The sequence below is a fragment of the Urocampus carinirostris genome, chromosome 4, assembly GCF_059441175.1.
Source record: "Urocampus carinirostris isolate Australia breed hairy pipefish chromosome 4, RoL_Ucar_1.0, whole genome shotgun sequence".
NCBI lineage: Eukaryota > Metazoa > Chordata > Actinopteri > Syngnathiformes > Syngnathidae > Urocampus > Urocampus carinirostris.
Window position 1 is genome coordinate 50,681,226 of NC_142352.1, and position 18,985 is coordinate 50,700,210.

General features: G+C 38.5%; 1 protein-coding gene across 1 annotated transcript in view; it reads right to left on the minus strand.

Moving 5' to 3' along the window:
- Positions 1-2,753: 2,753 nt before the first annotated feature.
- Positions 2,754-18,985, minus strand: part of galnt2 (UDP-N-acetyl-alpha-D-galactosamine:polypeptide N-acetylgalactosaminyltransferase 2) — a 181,643-nt gene continuing 165,411 nt past the window's right edge. The window contains exons 13-16 of the mRNA XM_088334829.1: positions 13,392-13,475; positions 13,096-13,222; positions 6,703-6,822; positions 2,754-4,089 (exon numbers count right to left, since the gene is read on the minus strand). Of these exons, the coding sequence (XP_088190955.1) occupies positions 3,934-4,089; positions 6,703-6,822; positions 13,096-13,222; positions 13,392-13,475 (487 nt within the window). The 3' untranslated portion in view covers positions 2,754-3,933. The remainder of the gene's footprint in view (positions 4,090-6,702; positions 6,823-13,095; positions 13,223-13,391; positions 13,476-18,985) is intronic.

An 18,985-nucleotide genomic window follows, 5' to 3' on the forward strand; every position in this document is an offset into this window, starting at 1 on the left:
TATTACAAGCAGGTCGGCGCCTTGCATGGCCGCTATTGGTATGTGAGTGTGTGTGTGAATGGGTAAGTGTGAAGCACATTGTAAAGAGCTTTGGGAGGTCTTCATTGACTTGAAAAGCAATACCGGGCCGATGCGATTCGTATCAACAAGACATTAGGTCTATTTTATGTCAAATAAATACAAAGTATCCCCATACAAGTAATATACAATGATAGTTTACAGTATGTATTTTTTTGTTGTTGATTATACAAATCAATATTGACGTGCTCCAAGAGAAGCTAAATTATACACGGTCCCTTTAAGTCCAGCCCATGCAGATAATGGATTAATTTAATTCATTTTCACGATAATTGTAAATCTACTTTATTTTCAGATCTTATTTTGGATACATTGGGCCCCCAAGAAAATTCAGTTTGAGACCCCAAATGTAAAGGTTGGGTATCTTTTCGTTATCAGGGCCAATTACAGCTTTAAAAAATATACACTGCTATTATAAAAAAAAACATATTTGGAAAAAGGCATGTCAAAACTGAGCAAATCCTATTGTGGGCCGCTCATTGAACCACAGGACACATGTTTATCCACTCTCATTGGTTCATGCGATTTTCAACTCGTTGTTGCTGTATTGCACTAGAGGGCGCTATGTGCACAAACAAAGTAAGGTTCAGGAACGGTTTTCGTACAATAATATGACGCAACAAACGTAAAGATATCAATTCATTACTGAACTGAAAACACGACAGCGTGAAAACTGTTTATTTGTTTTTTTTTATGTAATAGTCCAACCAACTTGTGCAGAGGGTTGCCATGACAACACAATAGAGACCGCTTTGAAGAGTTTTTAACACTTGATTTAACACTTTGCCTCAAAGTCTACAATTGAAACTGAATTCTATGTTGCAAAGATAGAAATGCTAAGATAAAACAAGAAACATTGTATTCATTAAAACACAAAGATCCCCTCAAAATGATCTGAGTGCAGTACTGTCATCATGGCAACAGGGCTCTCCTCTCAACAAAGCTCTGTACCTGCCCTCGCACCCATAGCTGCTGGCAGCCCAGCGCAGAAGCCTATCAAGTGTCAGGATAGGCTCAGCAAGCAGCTGCAGTCTCAGCGTGGCTGCCTCAACTCATGTTTAAGACACCGGACACAATTGTAAAAGATGAAACCATAATAAAGAAGTGATAGAGAGGGAAATGGGAAGCTTGCCTTTTGAATCTGGTGTGGATAATTTTGAAGATGATCATTTGTCAGATCATTTAAATGAAATGAAAAATGAAATGATCTGCATTTATATAGCGCTTTTCAAGTCAAGACTTCCCAAAGCGCTTTACAGTGTGCTTCACATTTCCTAATAGCGGCCGTGCAGCCATGTAAGGTGCTATTGGGGGTATTAGGGGTTCAGTGTCTTACCCAAGGACACTTCGACATGTAACACAGAGGAGCCGGGAATCGAACCTGCGATCTCTTAAACCCAAGACGAGCTCTCTACCTCATGCCATTGAATAGCAGGTCACAAAACAATTTAATTGTTTACACTTGCTTTGCTGTTCAAGCAGGACTCATAAATCCACTTTATTTCATCATTTAAATCGTTTTTTCCCCCTCTGACGACAGATTGTCAAACTATATGTATAAGTTTCAGAGTGAGATTTTTTTTTTATGACATAAAAGAGCGTCACGATTTGCTAACTTGGTAGAGCAGATAACTAATATACTTGCAAAGGAAAAAAATGTTACTTCATTTTCATTCCAAGGAAATGAGAATTGATGATGGCTAAAAAAAAGTCAACTTTTCTCCCGCCATCTAGTGCAGGGTTCTCAAACTCAATTGAGTTGTGGGCCACTAATTCTGGGATCTGGGTGAGAATGGGCTTTCCACAAAAATAGCACTTATAAAAACATTACGCTGTTTTTAAAGGAACAGTTTTTTATATTTGTCCACTATATGTCACTGAAATGTTTAGTGCAACCAAAAATGATTCCAAGGAAGACTACCAACAATGAAGACTGAAAGTGAGCAAAAAGCATCCTTTTTCTTCCAATTTTTACCCAGGCTTCCTCAAAGAAAGACAAAAATATGGGAGTAGAGGTTGTTTTGAAAGGAATAAAAAAATAATGAAGAAATTTTTTTTAAAGTTCAAAAAACGGCAAATTAATTTTCTCTCCTCTAAATTTTTTTATTTCTCTCTTATTTTTTACATGTTCCTCTCCTTTTTATCCTTGAGTTTTACTTTGTCCATTTTCAATTTTTTCCTCCTTATTCTTTGCTGTTCCTCTTTTTATTTCTGCATTTTGGTCACTTTGAGTCTTTGAATTTTGTGTCCTTCTGTTGTGCTTTAAGCACTCCTTTTTCGGTGGCACAACACAATACAGCGACATCTAGTGGAAAAATAATACACACTGTCCCTTTAACTTTCTTATGGGGGCCTTAACCTATCATCCCAAGGGCTGCAATTAACCCCCTGGGCCGGGAGTTTGAGACTCCTGATCCAGTGGTTGGGTCTGAGTTGCTTAAGTATTTTAAAACATGCTCATCAATTACAAAAAAAAAAAAAATCCTTTAATAATTGGAAACTCCTTTAACAAAATCTATTTTAAGAAAAATGTAAATACATTGATCCCATTACATTCTTTGGGTAAAGCTATTACATGTAGGTATATAAAGCAAATCAAATGGATAGTTTTACATTGTTGCAGCAGAGGAAAAAAAGTACATTATGATTGAGTTTGTGGCTGGTGCATAATTTAGTTGCAATAATTTGTGATTCCATTTGACAGCAATAATACAGTAGACCCCTAAATAATGATTCCACAAAAGGTCGGATTATAGCAAAAATTGGGCCAAAAGTGCATCCATAAACGCTTAATTAAAACTGTCCAAATAAGACTTTAACCTGTGTTTCTTTTAATACTGTCAGTCAATTCAAAACTTTTCAGTCTGTGCTACAAGAGGAAAATAGATGGGGATCAAGTGGCTTGTAGAAATGTCAAAGTAACAAAAAATTTCCGCAGGACGTGTTGAGCTAAAAAAAAATGCCGCAAACAATAATTGTATAAAAGGGAGGCAACTCCAGAGAGAGTAGCCAAAGACTAGCAATGTTAAAGAATAGCTATTGGCCCTCCCAGACTTCATTGTCCTTGCAATTTCTTTTCATTATGCTAAGACATAAACAAAAATAGGTTGCTAAGAGCTTTTGTGGCGTGTTGTTGCTTTGAAGACAAAAGAAAGTACGCCAAAGTGCAGCAGCCAGTGCTACAGCCTGATCAGCGAACACAACTACTCCACATCTTACTTCGGGAATTCCTCAGCTTTACCGTCTGTTGTGAGGAAACTCAGTTTCATCGTCTGTAAGGGGAAAATAATTAGTACGATATATAAAACCCATGAGATTCTACACAAAAGAAGGAAAACATTTTCCCCCAATTCAAAAGTTCTGGCTCGGTTTGAAAAACCTAATTGTCTGCTTTAGAAAAAAAAACACACATAATCACCCCCCCACACAACAAATGAGCAGTAATTAAAATATTCAAAGGAAATTAAAGAGTTTGTTTTAAGAAACATGAAAAAAATCTTGTTTTTTGACTCCCCCAAACCATCAATGACAAAAACACTGAGGTATTCTAAGTAGTTGGATGGAAAGCCTTCATTGCATTTACCCCATCCTCATTCTCCTCATCATTATCAGCATTGCCAGCACTGGTCCTCCTACTTATTAGTCTGTTTGCTTTTTAACGTCTACAAAAGCCCTCCTTTTGCCAGTTTGTATGTTGGAGGGAAAGGGGGGGAGGACGAGGGGTTAGGTGGGAGTGGTGGTGTAGAAATGACCTCAGACCCCTAGAGAAGAGGAGGCAGATGGACTCATCATCCATCATGTTTGTTTTTCTTCTCCAGTCCACATCTAATTCTTTTCCATTGGTGGTCCAGTCCCCTAGGATTGTAAATTAAGGGTGAACTTCCACTGCTGGCTGAGGTTGGGGCTGCACACTTCCACGGTGAGTCCACCCGTTCGGGCGCTGCGGCTGTCAAGACATAAGTTGTCGCCCACGTGTCGAAGCTTCGAGTTGGACTCGATCTGTTCCCATTTCTGCAAGCACGAAAAGGGTGAAGACGAAACATAATTAGCGGTTTGAAAGTTTAATTTGGCTCTTTCTAAACTAACTGTCAAAATTCACAACAGTTGCTTCATTTTATAACACCAGCGGTTGAGAACCTTTTTGAGCCAAAGCACCATAAAAGCAGAAATATTTTATTGTTTTTTTGAGAGAGCCACACCATGAATTTATAGACAAAATTCAACAAAACCACCAAACACGCTCTCCAGTTACTTAGAGTGTTGCAACTCATTTTGCTGCCATTTTTGTAAAAATGTTGGGATCCTTGTTTGGAGTATTTTGTGACATATTTACCTTCAGTGCAGACAACAATGGGCAAAGAAGAAAGAGTGCACGTGTACGGTGTATAGCTCTGCCCATTCCTAACTCTCACCTAATCAAATTGCTCTATATTCTTTGCTAAAGCTTCGGGGTAAATCTTTTGTTTTGGGTTAAAGTTTGTTCTGTGACCTTTCATCATTAAGTGTCTCAAAAATTAACAAAGATTGTTGAGGGAGATTCTATGGAAAGGATAATTTAGCTGTTTACAGCCACAGCCACAACAGGGGCTGTTGGGTGACAACTTCATTGTAAACTGTAGTTGAAATTGTGTCCTATATATACTGGATTGAACCCATCAATGCATCATTAGTGTACCGGCTTCACGTGTGCGGGATTCAGTTCTGCATGATGTATATGTTAGATAATTGCACAAGATCTGTTTTCCCTTTAAGCCATATGAACTCGTGAAAAGAGCCATAGGTTACAGACCCCTGCTATAAACTACCACCATTACAAGCGATGAGCAAATACCAATGCTGATGTCAGTTTTTGGCCATTATAACAAGCCATAATCTGGGGTGTCATATTAACGTTAAATCTTCCCAATGATAAAATTATACAAGGCGCTACCTCTACATAACAGGTCTTCAATCTTTTTTAAAAGTGAGCTACTTTTTGTTACTAATTAGCGCAATGGACACCCAGTTTGGTATGATTTTCTAAAATAGCAATTTAGCTAAATGGCTTGCTAAATAGGTAAAAAGTAGCTTGATAATCAGGCAAAACGTAAATAGGTAAAAAACAAAAAGTGAGCTAAATAGCTAGCTAAAAGAGTAAAAAGACAAATAAATAGCCGGAAGCAAAGCTTAAAATTCCCTTGCAATTCTCTACGGTTTCCTCAAAAGTCCCTCCATAAACTTCAGCTGGTCCACAACTCTGCTGCACGCATCATCACCAAATACCCCTCTTGCCATTACATCACCCCTGTCCTTCAGCAACCCCACTGACTCCCAATCTACCATAGAATCAATTACAAAATCCTGGTCTACACCTACATGGCCATTCATAACCTTGTCCCTCCCTACCTCTCCGACCTCCTTCACACTGCCACGTCATCCCGCGCCCTCAGGTCATCTTCCTCCCTCCATCTCACTATACCTGCTGCCCGCCTCACCTCCATGGGGAGCAGAGCTTTCACCTTCTCTGCCACCCAGCTCTGGAACTCATTGCCCCGGACCTCCAAAATTCTGCGACCATGTCTACCTTCAAATACGGACTCAAAACTCACCTCTTCAGACTTGGCTTTTCTTGACCACCTGCCTCACATACAGCCTCCTTATAACTATACTGTGTTTTATTTGGGTGTCCCGAAAAGCGCTTTGAAAGTACAATGTATTATTATTATTATTATTAAAAAAAGGTAGCAAATGACCCTGACCAAAATGCCCCAAAATGGGGGTGCTCAGGCTTCGATCAAGACGGCCGAACAGGGTCTCTGGGCTCTCACCAGAATCTCGAGGCTGTGAGAGCCCATGGTTCTGGCTGTCCCTGTCGGTAGGCTGAGGAGAGCACCAAGGAAGAAGGACTCTGTTTCGTCAGTCTAGGAGGCCATGTGCAGATGGGAACATACCCTTACCACTCGAGGACCACTTAGTCCTCAAAAGTACGCAAGACAACGAAATGGACCGTTTGATGCAGGGGCAAATAATCTTTAATTTCCGACACGCTATAAAAATAATTTCTGATCATTTAAATGAGTTAATAATCTTAATACCAGGTTTATTGATTAGTACTGTTAACCTATAACATAATTTCTTCCCTTTCCCTCCATGCTGGATGTGCTAGTGTCAACAATGTTCCTTATTCTTTCTTTTGATTCAATTTTCCTTGGCATGTAAATAAAACAGTTTGTTAGATTCAAACCACGTGCATTATTTATTTGTGTGTTGATATTATTTCCCTTCTGGACTGATCAATCATTATCCCTGAACTCCAAAATCAATAATTTAAAGCTAAAAATAAAATATGTTTAGAGTATTGCTATCTTCATGATAAATGCTAGACACAATATGAGGCTATTACAAATTAAGCATGACCACTACCTGCTGCCCGAATTAGTAACCACCAAATTAGATTCTGAACCAAATAAATTTAAAGCAATTTTCTCTAAAACAGAAAAAAATAATACATGAGCTATGACCAAGAATCTTCATTTATATTTTCATCTGCAGACTGCGCCATAAGGAATGAAATAAAAACAATTATAATCCCTTTGATGGTTCTCTATTTGCATGTTATATGTATAAATATTTTTATGACTTTACCTGTCTGCTGTCATTGTCTCGACAGCCCTGCAGTTTGATGAGGGAGCCGGCTGTTCTGTCCACCACTGTTAGACACAAGTCCATGTGTTTGACTGACTTATCTTTAGTCAAGGCCCATTCCTTCAGGGAGGAAGAAAAAAAGTATTGATACAGAAACTAAAGCTTTAGATAGAGAAAGTGAAAATACCTCCATTTAGACTGAAAAAAATGACACTCATCCATACCTGTCAACCTGTACATTTTTGCCGTACAAAGTACATTTATTATGCATTTTAAGACGTGTACGACGTACAAGAAAATCTGTACGGAAAAACGCAAATTTGTCAATTATGAAATGGCAAGTCAATCAAGTCAAACGAGTTTGCCGCGCGTTTATATCTCAGCATCGTTTTTTTTCCGTTGCAAACGAAGCGAGCGTTTGATGCTACTGTCCGCATGCGTATGCCGCTGTAGTGCCTAATTTCGACTCCCCTTCAAAATCTTCCCCCCCTCGCGTAAATGCGCATTCTGCTGCGCTTCTGACAATAGCAATTGTATTCTATATAATAAGCTTATTAAAACAATAGCAGACGCTACAGGTCACAAAAAACAAACTGACTTAGAGATGGTTTCTTTCCCAGAGCCATTACCACCCTTAACACACACCGCACAAAAAACTGAAACTCTTGCCTCATACAGATGTAAAATTGTATTCATGCCTTTGCTCACTTTGCACAATGTTGCCTATTTTGCACTACCGCATATTGCACTAATACGATCCCAAAACTGTATGTAACACCCTACATGCCCACACTTTCTTGTGTAAATACTGTGTAATTTATAACCTTTATCTTCTTTGTTCCTTTATCTTCTTTATTTTCTTTTATCCTCACAGTAAAATGTGAAGCTGGAGTGCCACGTCCAATTTTTTTGTCACAATATGTTCAACCCATTTTGTTACAATGACAGTAAAGGTATATTCTATTCTAAACTACATAGATGAAAAAAGTATGGTGTAAGATTATTTTGTATTTTTGTAAGGGAAAATACAACAGTTTGTAAGGGCATGGAGCCGTGGAAGTTGACAGGTATGCTCATCCTATTTAAATTAGGGCTGCAAGAGCTAATGATTTAAAACGATTCAAATTGGTTATTAAAAGCGTTGGCAACTTCAGTAATTAGATCCCCGATTGGTTGTATCGCGTGATTTATCAGCCACTAAAAGGTTTAGTCAATGCAAATAAGGGCGCATACTGAGAGTTGTAGTACCACTTTAGTCCGGCAGAGAACGCCAAGACCGTTTAAAAAAAAGTAATCTTACTTTATTCTTTTTTTAAACCTTTTTTTTTAATTGAACCTTGCATCATTAGAAACCCACTTGGCATGAAAGTGTCATTTTTTTAATATATTGAAAGGAGCTGCAAAAGTACAGAGAAAAAAATCAGAAATAAAATAAAGTAACAATAAAAATAATGTTTAATTCTACACAAGGGGCAGATTCTTAGGCATTCTATATTTCATTTTCATGTTGCTAATTTTATATTCAAAGATTAAAACAAAATAAAAAAAACTTATTGACAACATTGAAAAGTGGTTTAAATTTTTGATATTTTTAGTGGATACAAAATGAAATGAAATGATTTGCATTTATTTAGCGCTTTTCAAGTCAATGACTTCCCAAAGCGCTTTACAATGTGCTCCACATTTCCCAATAACGGCCTTGCAGCCATGTAAGGCGCTAACCTGCTTATTGGGGGTATTAGGGGTTCAGTGTCTTACCCAAGGACACTTCGACTTGTAACACGGACGAGCCGGGATTCGAACTGGGATCCCTTGATCCCAAGACGAGCGCGCTACCTCCTGAGCTACTGCCGCCCCCTTTTCCGTACAGATTTTCTTGTACGTCGTACACGTCTTAAAAAAATTGCTCAATATAAAATGAAATGTATTGCTATTTCTATTTTGTTTGGAATGATAAGTCCAAATATAGTATAATCTTTGGATGAGGTGGTAGGAAAATAATGCCTAACATGTTTGCATACATTTCAATGTATTTTTTTCACTTTCAAACACTTGGATTTTGTAATTGCTTTATATTATACAATATTCTGTTGTTTTGTGCACTGTTTTTACATCCGTCCAAAACTTCAATATTTGAATAAAGAGGAGGAAATTAAAAATGTGTTGATCCCCCCCAAAAAAATCAACTGATTACTAGGTTATGTAAACAATCGTTAGTTCCAGCTACTTTAAATAGACATTGTAATTGTTCATTATAAATCCAAGGCATTTAGAACCCCAATAGCACCAAATTAGAGTCAGTGTTGCATTATACTTTTTCTCTCTTGTGCTCACGTGATAAGATTCAACAATTACAAGATGATTCACCTTAGGGTAATAACTGCTGTGTCAGAGCGGTAACTTTATTAATTTGACGATACGCTTGACAGGTAGAGGAAAGATTTGTGTTGTAATCTTTATCAAATAAGCTAATGAAGCCACAGGCTAGCAAATTAAGTGGAAAATGCAGTGAACTGTGAATAGAAATGTAATAAATAGGTTACGAGAGAGTAAAATGGCACATATTTAAAGTTCTCTGCTAATGAATAGATGAAGTAGACATGTGAGGCTTGCTTAATTGGAGCAGTTACTTATTACAGTATCTGTGCTCTGTAGTTGTGTGGTATTGTACTGCTTCTACAGTGCTTGTGGTAACATTAAAAACCATGCTGTTGTATACATCTGCAAATGACCTTATTTTTTGCACAATATGGTGGACCAGATTATAAGGCCCTCCCAAAAAATATATGGTCATGTTTTTCACACATACTATAAGACACAGTAAGAGCTTTCGTGTAAACAGGTAAGTATTGATAAAATACATTTATTAGTGCCGCCATACAAAAACACATATTTTTATGTATTTGTACTCAAATGGGAACTGAACCTGAATAATGGAGGTGAGAGTGCTGACATATTACCACTCGTGTTACAGATGTCATACGAAAAGGCATTGAAGCTCATTTCATCGTTACACTCATAGTGCCACAACACTGATTTGCGTTTTGTATTCTGAATGGTTCAGCAGTCTTTCCACTTCTTCACCTGTGTGTCAATAACCTCTCGGTTTAATATTTTTGCGTATGTAAAAGAGCTTGTATAGAACAGAAACCCCCCGTACTTCACGCTTCGGTTGTCGCTGATTCACTGCTTCAAAGATTTTGTATTGAATTGTTTTTGTTATTTATATCAATGTATCGTGTGTTGCTATCTGGGAACATGGGGAATATTCTGTGTGTGTGTGTGTATGTGTGTATGTGTGTGCATTACGTGGGCGTGACTTTCTGTATGCGCGACCGTGACAATATTTTGCATTATGCATTTTGCATTGTTAATCGATTTGATTGTTCATTGAACTATCATTGCTTGAATTTGGTAATACCGTAAAACCTTATATGGAAACGCATACCAATAACGACGAGCTGCATTTCCGAGCTTATCTAATGTATTCTGCGGTATATAAGGCACACGAAGGTGCACTTTCAAATTTCTTCATTTCAAATTGGGGCTTTTAGGTGTGCCTTATAGTCTTGAAAATTCAGTTCTACTTACCATATAGCCAAGAACGTAAGGGGAATATAAAAGCCTCTGATTTTCTTCGAATGGTGCAGTGAACCTTATAGTTCCCTGTGTGATGTAAAGCGGCGGATGTAGCTGAGGACACCATAAGGCTGCTAAAGAGTAAAGTGTGGGCGTTACCACTAATTGGTGAGGTGTGGGCGTGTATATAAGGCTAGGTTCACTTAATGCTCAATTACGATTTTGGGGGAAACCCCATGTTTTTGAGAGATCTTTCACCATTCCAACTCAATGCTACTTGTAAAGCCATCTGCTGTAACTTCTATGTGACTCCTGTGTGAACACGACAAGCGTCCTGCTTGCGCAGGAGAGGACATAGGACATCACTTGCAATGCGTTCATTGATGCAGAAGTACTCATGGATGCTAACGCCGTAGAGCACAGGTGTCAAACAGGCGGCCCGCGGGCCGGATCAGGCACGCTAAGGGAGACAACACTCAGAGAAGCGCAAGAGAAAAACGAGCTGCAGGTTGAAATATGTCAACTTGACGTTGCCAAAGCCAGGTGCCTCAAACAAAGACACTGTACTTGTATTTCTCTCTCTCTCTCTCTCTCTCTCTCTCACTCTCTCACTCTCCCCTGTCTCCCTTTTTTTCTTTCTTTGTCCCGCCCTCTCTCCTTTTCCCTCCCTCTTTCTCTAATTTCTTTATCTCTCTTTTTCTTTCTCATTAATCTACTAGTCCGGCCCCCGACAATGTTTGTTCTATCGTGTGGCCCCCCGAGTTAAAATGAGTTTGACACCCCTGCCGTAGAGTATCTAGCAATTTAGAAGTTATTGTGCTACCGGAGGCTGAACAGAGTTGTCCCCCAAAATATTGATTTAATCCAAAACCTCACTTTTCTTCCATTGAATGCTTTTTGCGTTTTTATCTGTCATGGTGTGTTGATTTCCATGCTAAGAAGAAGAACAGGGAAACCGAGCAGCCGCAAGAGAATTGAAGATTAAGGAATCGTTCGCAAGTGGAGAAAGCTGAAAAACAAACTCAAGTTGGTGTGTTTCAATTTGTAATCAATACTTAAATAAAGCACAAACTTAGTTTTGCTACCACTATATTTTTGAATATGCATACTTGTATGCTTGTCCGTGTTGTTTTAATGCAGCCGCACCAGAGGGCACTCGCGCCCTATCGTGGCCTATCGTGCCCTTTCGTGCCCTGTGTATTGTTAAATACAGAATTAGAACCAGCTGCGTAGATTTCATCACTGTGCATCCTATGATCGTGAAATTATGGTAAAAAAGAAAGAAATTCTAAAGTATAATTAACCCCTTAACTTCCCTATAACATTTACCTAAAATCGTACTTCAAGAGGTAACCATAGTAAACTGAATGCTGTTTTTTAATTGTTTGAAGAATATGGACGGTTTTGGTCTATTTTTAAAGGTACCATGTTTGCAAAGAATGATCTCATTTTATGACTGCCAGGCAATGTTCCATCAAAGCTGCGCGCGTCCGCAATCGCGCACTGCCCGCACATTCTCAGCGCACAAGAAAATCTATCCAGCGCAATGTTCCCTCTAAGCTGCGTATGTGCGCAATTGCGCACTACCCAGAGCTTTTCCGCACACAAGAAAATCTAGCCAGCTAACAAAAATCAGGGCTCGAAATTGCTAATTAAGAAGCGAATTAAGTCAAAGTTACAGTGCATGAAGGTAAAAATACACTGGTTTCCCTGACGCTGTGTTCTAAATGCGGTATTTTGATGTCAATGTCGAAGTAGAACGAAGTTGAGTTAAGTCAGTAGAGTTTTTCGAGAACCGGCTTCTTCGACTCGGCTCACTAAAAAAAAACGGCTCTTTCGGGTCCCAAACGGCTCTTCAGGTTGTTTTTGCTTCTTTAATCCCTACACGACCAAATATTATGTACAATTGTGCACAAAATGACTTAAAGGAAGGGGGGGCAATAGAACAAAAAAGAAAAAAATACCAAAATGAAAAAGTGGTGAAAAGCTGAGAAAAAAAGAAATGAAAGAAACAAAGGAAAAAAAAGTAAATAGAGAATAAAAAGAAAAAAGTACCACCTAGGAAAAAATAAACACAATGAGATTTTTTTAAAGGAATTAAAAAAAAAAGGGGAAAAAGAAGAAAAAGTTTGCGTTGCATTCAAATAATTTCCAATTATACCAAGCGTCCTGCTTGCGCAGAAGAGGACATAGGACGTCACTTGCAATGCGTTGCCAACATTGTACTTCCAATAAAAAATGTGATTAAATATAGTTCTGTATTGTGCAACCGACTAAATAAGCCCCCAGAAATGTTAGTATTATGCAACAAGATACCAGGAAAAAAAATAAATGGAAATCTTGTGAAATAATTGTTGTAAAAAACAAATGACGTTTGTAGGCCGTACAACCTTTGCAATAATACATTAGTCAATTCATTCAAAATTGAAACATTTTTTTGCGTTGCCGGAAACTCAGCAAAATGTAACTTGATGTTTTGCACATGTTTGATAATGATTTAGTTGCCACACTTGGGATTGCTGTTGCTCACAGTTGTTTCAAGCGTTGCTCACAGACTTTGTGTGAACGCTCAGACCCGTGGAAAATTAGAGGGAACATTGCTGCCAGGGGACGTCATTGGTGAGCGACGCCCGCTTTTTAGTTTTTGGGTATTTTGTTTCAGACTGATTGTGATGTTTCTGTGATGAGTACATTTTGTCTAATCCCATGAGTTTAAGATTTCCAATGATACGTGGCATGACGGATTGCAGTGACTGGTGACATCGTGAAGACATGACTGTGTCTTGGCGGGCCAAGTTGCTGTAGTAACGCTACCTGGTTCCCACCAGCGTTGTGGCACTCGTAAACGCCCACCACGCCGTCAGCAAAATGTCCGAGCGTGTCGAGGCAGTTCAAGCCCTGCTGCAAGGCCCCGAAGGCAATGTCCTGGTGGTCTGGGACGCTGTTTCAAAATGCACACATTTTGATGGTCTTGAAATATTTATGCGGGGAAAAAAAAAAACATGACAGGGGGGGTAGCAAACTGCATTAAGCCGCAGTACAGTGGGTAAACTCTGTAGTTATTGAATGCAAACAATCATGCATACAAAATGTAATAGTCGTTATCTTACCGGAGCTCAGGGTAGACGTTCTCCAGGTACCATTTAAAGGGCTTACAGGCTAAGCGCTTCTTCATATCCAAACGACTCTGGATGCTGAGGGAGACAACCAGGGACACAGAGGATGAGAGGCTTATGGTGAAAATGGGTTCACTTATATAAGCAAAATGAAGGACTAAAGGGGCCCACCGCTTGACTGCAGCAGAAGATACGAGCAGAAAAGAAAGGGGCGGGACGGGTATATAACACCAAAGTTCTGAAAATATTTGATCCATTTTTGAGTTTCTTTGGAAGGTTTTTGTTGTGTAAAGTAGAAAACAGCCCATAGATCGAATTATTTTAATAAATGTATATTACTGGGGAACCCTTGGAGAAGGAAAATAATTCACCAATTTAAATGTAATTATTTGTATACATTAACAATAGATGTGCCCCCTGTTCTTAACTGAAGTTAAAATGATAACGAAATGTATAGAACTCTCATATTCACAACCAATTGAGGTATTTGGACTCTCCAGAATTAGATTTCAAAATCTGATATAAAATCATGCAGAAAGAATCGATGGAGCAAGACAAATTCTTTGAAAAAAACGATATATACCAGGGGTGGCAAACAAGTTTGATACAAAGAGCCAAAATTTTTAACTGAGAGTCAAAGAGCCACACCACACACTGACCTGCCATGACAGACAGACACACACAAACACACACAATTAAAAACATTATTTCCCATAACACACTCCTCTCCTTACAATACAACAAGTATTGTTCTTGTGTTGATTTCAAGGAAAGTGTCCACCCTCAATACACACAAAAAACTAAACATGAAACGAGGCAAAGAGCCACAGTATATACAAAATGTGATGAGGCAAAGAGCCGCATTATTATATGCCAAGAGCCGCATGCGGCTCTAGAGCCACGTTTTCGCCACCCCTGTTATATACTATGATCAAACAAGGGTTCTGTTACCAGATAGTTTTCTTGAGTTAAAGAAATATTCTACATATAAAAATATTCTTGTTAAATGAGAACATAATATTAGACAAGAGCAAAATTATGTAATACGGCAATATGATGGGCACATTTGCTAATGTTGAATATATTTTCCTTTTTATTGAAAGGAAAATATATTGACTTTTAATGGAATAATATTTAAATTAAATATTTAAAATAAAATAATATTTAAAGTGAGATATTTTACAACTGGAATCCGCATAAAGGATTTTAAAGGGATACCCAAATTCTAAAATATACGAAATGTGATAATAGTTGTGGTCAAAGGTTAACATACACTTGTGAAGAACATAATGTCAAGGCTCTCTTTAGGTTTACAGTTATTTCTACAACTCTAATTTTTCTCTGATAGAGTATTGGAACATGAGGTTTGGTTCTTTTATGACTTTATAATGGGTTAACAGAAAAAGTGATCAAATCCGCTAGGTCAAAAATATACATCCAGCAGCACTAATATATGGTAACATGTCCCTTGGCCATCTTCACTTCAATTACGCGCTTTTGGTAGCCAACCACAAGCTTCTGGCAAGCGACTGGTTAAATCTTTTACCACTCCTCTTGACAGAGTTTGTGCAGTTCAGTTAAATTTGATGGCTTTCAGACATGGACTTGTTTCTTCAGCATTGTCTACAAGTTCTCAATGGGGTTTAAGTCAAGAATTCGGGAAGGCCATTCTAAAACCTTAATCTTATCCTATCTTGAAGAATTTGAAGGTAATCCTCCTTCTTCGTTATCCCATTTATTATCTGCAAAGCGCCAGTTCAATTTGCAGCAAAACAGCACCACAGCATAATATTACCACCACTGTGCTTGACGGCATGGTGTACTTGGGGTTAAAGGCCTCACTTTTTCTCCTCCAAACACGCTTGACTGTGGACACTGACACCTGTGTTCCGGCAGCTTCTGATTCTTGGCAGATCTGCTTTTTGGTGATTCTCGATTGATTCTTCACCCTCCTGACTGATTTTCTCTCAGCAGCAGGTGATAGCTTGAGTTTTTTTTCCTGATCGAGGCAGTGACAAAACAGTGCCATTCAATTTATACTTAAGAACAATTGTTTGCACTGTTGCTCTTGAGACCTGCAGCTGCTTTGAAATGGCTCGAATTGACTTTCCTGACTTGTTCAAGTCAATGATTCACTTTTTGAAATCCATGCTGAGCTCCTTTGACTATCCCATTGTAGTGTTTGTGGGTGTTTGCATCTAATGAGCCCTATTTGAATGGCCTCAGAGAAGTCATCAGCTGTAGTCACTCATAATCACTAACAAGAAGTTAAGAAGCCATGCTATGAGGCTCATTTCCCTGACACAACTTTTTAAGTCACCAAAATTTCCAATTCGTGTTGCTGTATGCAGATTTGATCACTTTTTCTGTTAACCCATAATAAAGTCATAAAAGAACGAAACCTCATGAATGTTTAAAAAAATATATACATATATCTGTTACAATTACTCCATCAAAGAAAAATCTGAGTTGTAGAAATAACTGGAAACGCAAAAGACCCATGACATTATGTTCTTAGTAAGTATATGTAAACCTTTGACCAGAACTGCATATTATATATATATATATATATATATATATATATATATATATATATATATATATATATATATGTGTGTGTGTGTGTGTGTCATTGGTATATTCCAATTATTTTCCATTTTCCGTGGTAATACATTTCCAAAACAGTCTGTCTGGTCTTTCACCTCCTGAGTTATGACGTGCGAAGCACACCAGCAGCCTAGCAAGCCAGTCACCATATTGGTTTACATGTTAAATAGTCAAAAAAGGTTTTGTTGTTTCAAGCCGAGTTTTGGTAGTTTGTTGTCGCAGATGGGTGTAGCGACGGTACAAATAATGGTGAGCAGCCAAAATGGGGCGACGGGCAAAAAAATAACACACAGAAAGCTAAATGGAGCTGAACCAGCCGGGACACGGCGGGACCGATCAGCGGAAAAACGGGGGGCTGGCCGACCAAAAACATGCAGTGAGCAGCCAGGATGACTGCGAGCCAATGACAAAAACAATTACGGCAACAGACACAAACACAGCCCGGAGAAAAAACAATGAGCACGGCAGGCAAGCCAGGTAGCTGAATGCTAACGGGGCTGACCTAGACCAAACAAAACTTGAAGCCTTCGGTAGCCCGCACGCTAACAGGGACCTATCTTGACAATATTATATCAGTTGCAGGAAACATGGCAAAAACACTATAGGAAAAGTCACAATCAAACAACTAAAATAGGGCGAGGGCAAAAAAAGAACGCATGCCGTACAAGACGGTAGGTAAACGTATCCCACAAAGCTTGAGATGATCAAAGTACGCAACTGGTACAAACCAGCCAGAAGTCCCCCGGGGACACAGTAAACTAAGTTCAAATTAGTTATAGTGGAAATGAGGGCTATGCATTCGCTGTTTACTACAAACGCCGTCTGCTTTTCAACGGGGCGCACCATTGTTTTGGTTCTCGATGTCTTCCAGTGATGTCACAGCTCTAAGGGATATGAAATCAAACTGTCAACTTTGAAAATTAATTTCTCAAGATCCATGGTGCGTGGAATATTTTGAAACATATCTGCATTATTGTGGGGAGGAACACGACACATTCTATGCCTGATGGAAAAGAAAAATGAGTCTTTTGAAATCCATTTAGGAATTATTTCCATTTAACTACAATAGTTACTACAATAAATGGTAAATCAAAAATATTGACTCAAAATAAGCAAAATAACTTGCAAACATAAAACAAGAAAAGTTTACTATTAAAGATTATTTCCCTGATTTTACTTTCTAATTGTCTTTTTGCAGTTTATGTTGTTTATTTTATCTATATTATTTGGACTGCATACACATTAAGGTGACACAAAGTAGACATTGTTATCTCTCTCAATTCCGATTTAGGGAACACACATTAAATAATGTTGATTTTTGCTAAGACGCAAGAGGGAGCCATTAGTTTTCGTCTCCCCATTCCAGCAGTGCGACACCTTTATATAGCACCATGGACATTGGAGTGACGTTCCACTATTGCAATCAGTTCCTTAATGATGGCCATATTAAGAAATGACCACTTGTCTAACACATCCAACAATCCTTTTAATTAGCAAATGTCCCAAGAGCACTTCAATTGATAGGAATTGATAGGCCAGTTATCTGATAAATACAAACCCAGGATTTAGCCAGGAATCAAATATGGAGAGCTAATTACTGAATGTACTACTCTCCGGCAATGTTCCCTCTAATCTTCCAAGGGTCTGAGCGTTCTCACAAAGTCGGTGAGCAACGCTTGAAACAACAGTGAGCAACCATAATCCCAAGTGTGGCAAGATAATTAATTATCAAACATGTCCAAAACTTGACATCAAGTTACATTTTGCTGAGTTTCCGGCAAAGCTAAATTATTTTTCACTTTTGAATGAATTGACTAATGTACTATTCCAAAGGTTGCACAGCCTACAAACGTCATTTGTTTTTACAGATTTTAAGATTTCCATTTCTTTTTTTCCTGGTATCTTTTGTCGCATAATACTAACATTTTTGGGGGCTTATAGACGGTTGCACGATACAGAACTGTATTTAATTACATTTTTTAGTGGAAGTACAATGTTGGCAACAAGATTGACTTGATATAATTGGAAATTATTTGAATGCAACAAAAACCTTTTCTGTTTTTTTTCTCCTTCTTTAAAATTCCTTTAAAAAAATCTCATTGTGTTTATTTTTTCCTAGCTGTTACTTTTTTCTCACTTTATTTTTTCTCTATTACAATTTTTCTGGCTTTTTTTTCTGAAATTGTCCAGCTCTTTTTTTTTTCTCTCCTTTTGTTTCTTTCTCAGCTTTTGGTATTTTTGCATTTTTTGCTCTATTTCTCCCCCTTCCATTAAGTCATTTTGTGTATAATTTTACGTAATATTTGGTCCTGTAAGAAGCAAAAACAACCTGGAGAGCCGTTAAGGACCTGAAAGAGCCGGTTCTTTTTAGTGAGTCGAGCCGAAAAAGTCGGTTCTCGAAAAACTGACTTTACTCAACTTCGTTCTACTTCGACCTTGACTTCAAAATACCGCATTTAGAACACAACGTCAGGGGAACCCGTGTATTTTTACCTTCCTGCACTGTAACTTTGACTTAATTCGCTTCTTGATTAGCAAGTGTGAGCCCTTTTTTGTGTGAGCTGGCTAGATTTTCGTGCGCGCGGAAAAGCTCTGGGCAGTGCGCAATTGCGCATATAGCAGCTTAGAGGGAACATTGCTCTCGGGTCTCCCGAAATTTAGCATCAAGAGCCTGCAGCTGGTACAAAATGCTGCAGCACGGCTTTTAACTAAGACAAGAAAGCTTGATCACATTACTCCGATTTTAGCTAACCTGCATTGGCTCCCTCCCATCTTACACGATGTGATTTTGAGGTTCTGTTGGTATTCTAAAATATTATGCATGGACTTGCCCCCTCATATCTTTCAGATTTAGTTTCCCCTTATGTTCTTGCTTAGAGCCTTCGCTTGGACAATGCTGGTCTACTAGTGATCCCAAAGGCCCAAAAAAAATCTGCAGTTTCAAGAGCGTTCGGCCCTGGTGCTGTAGAATTCTCTGTCCT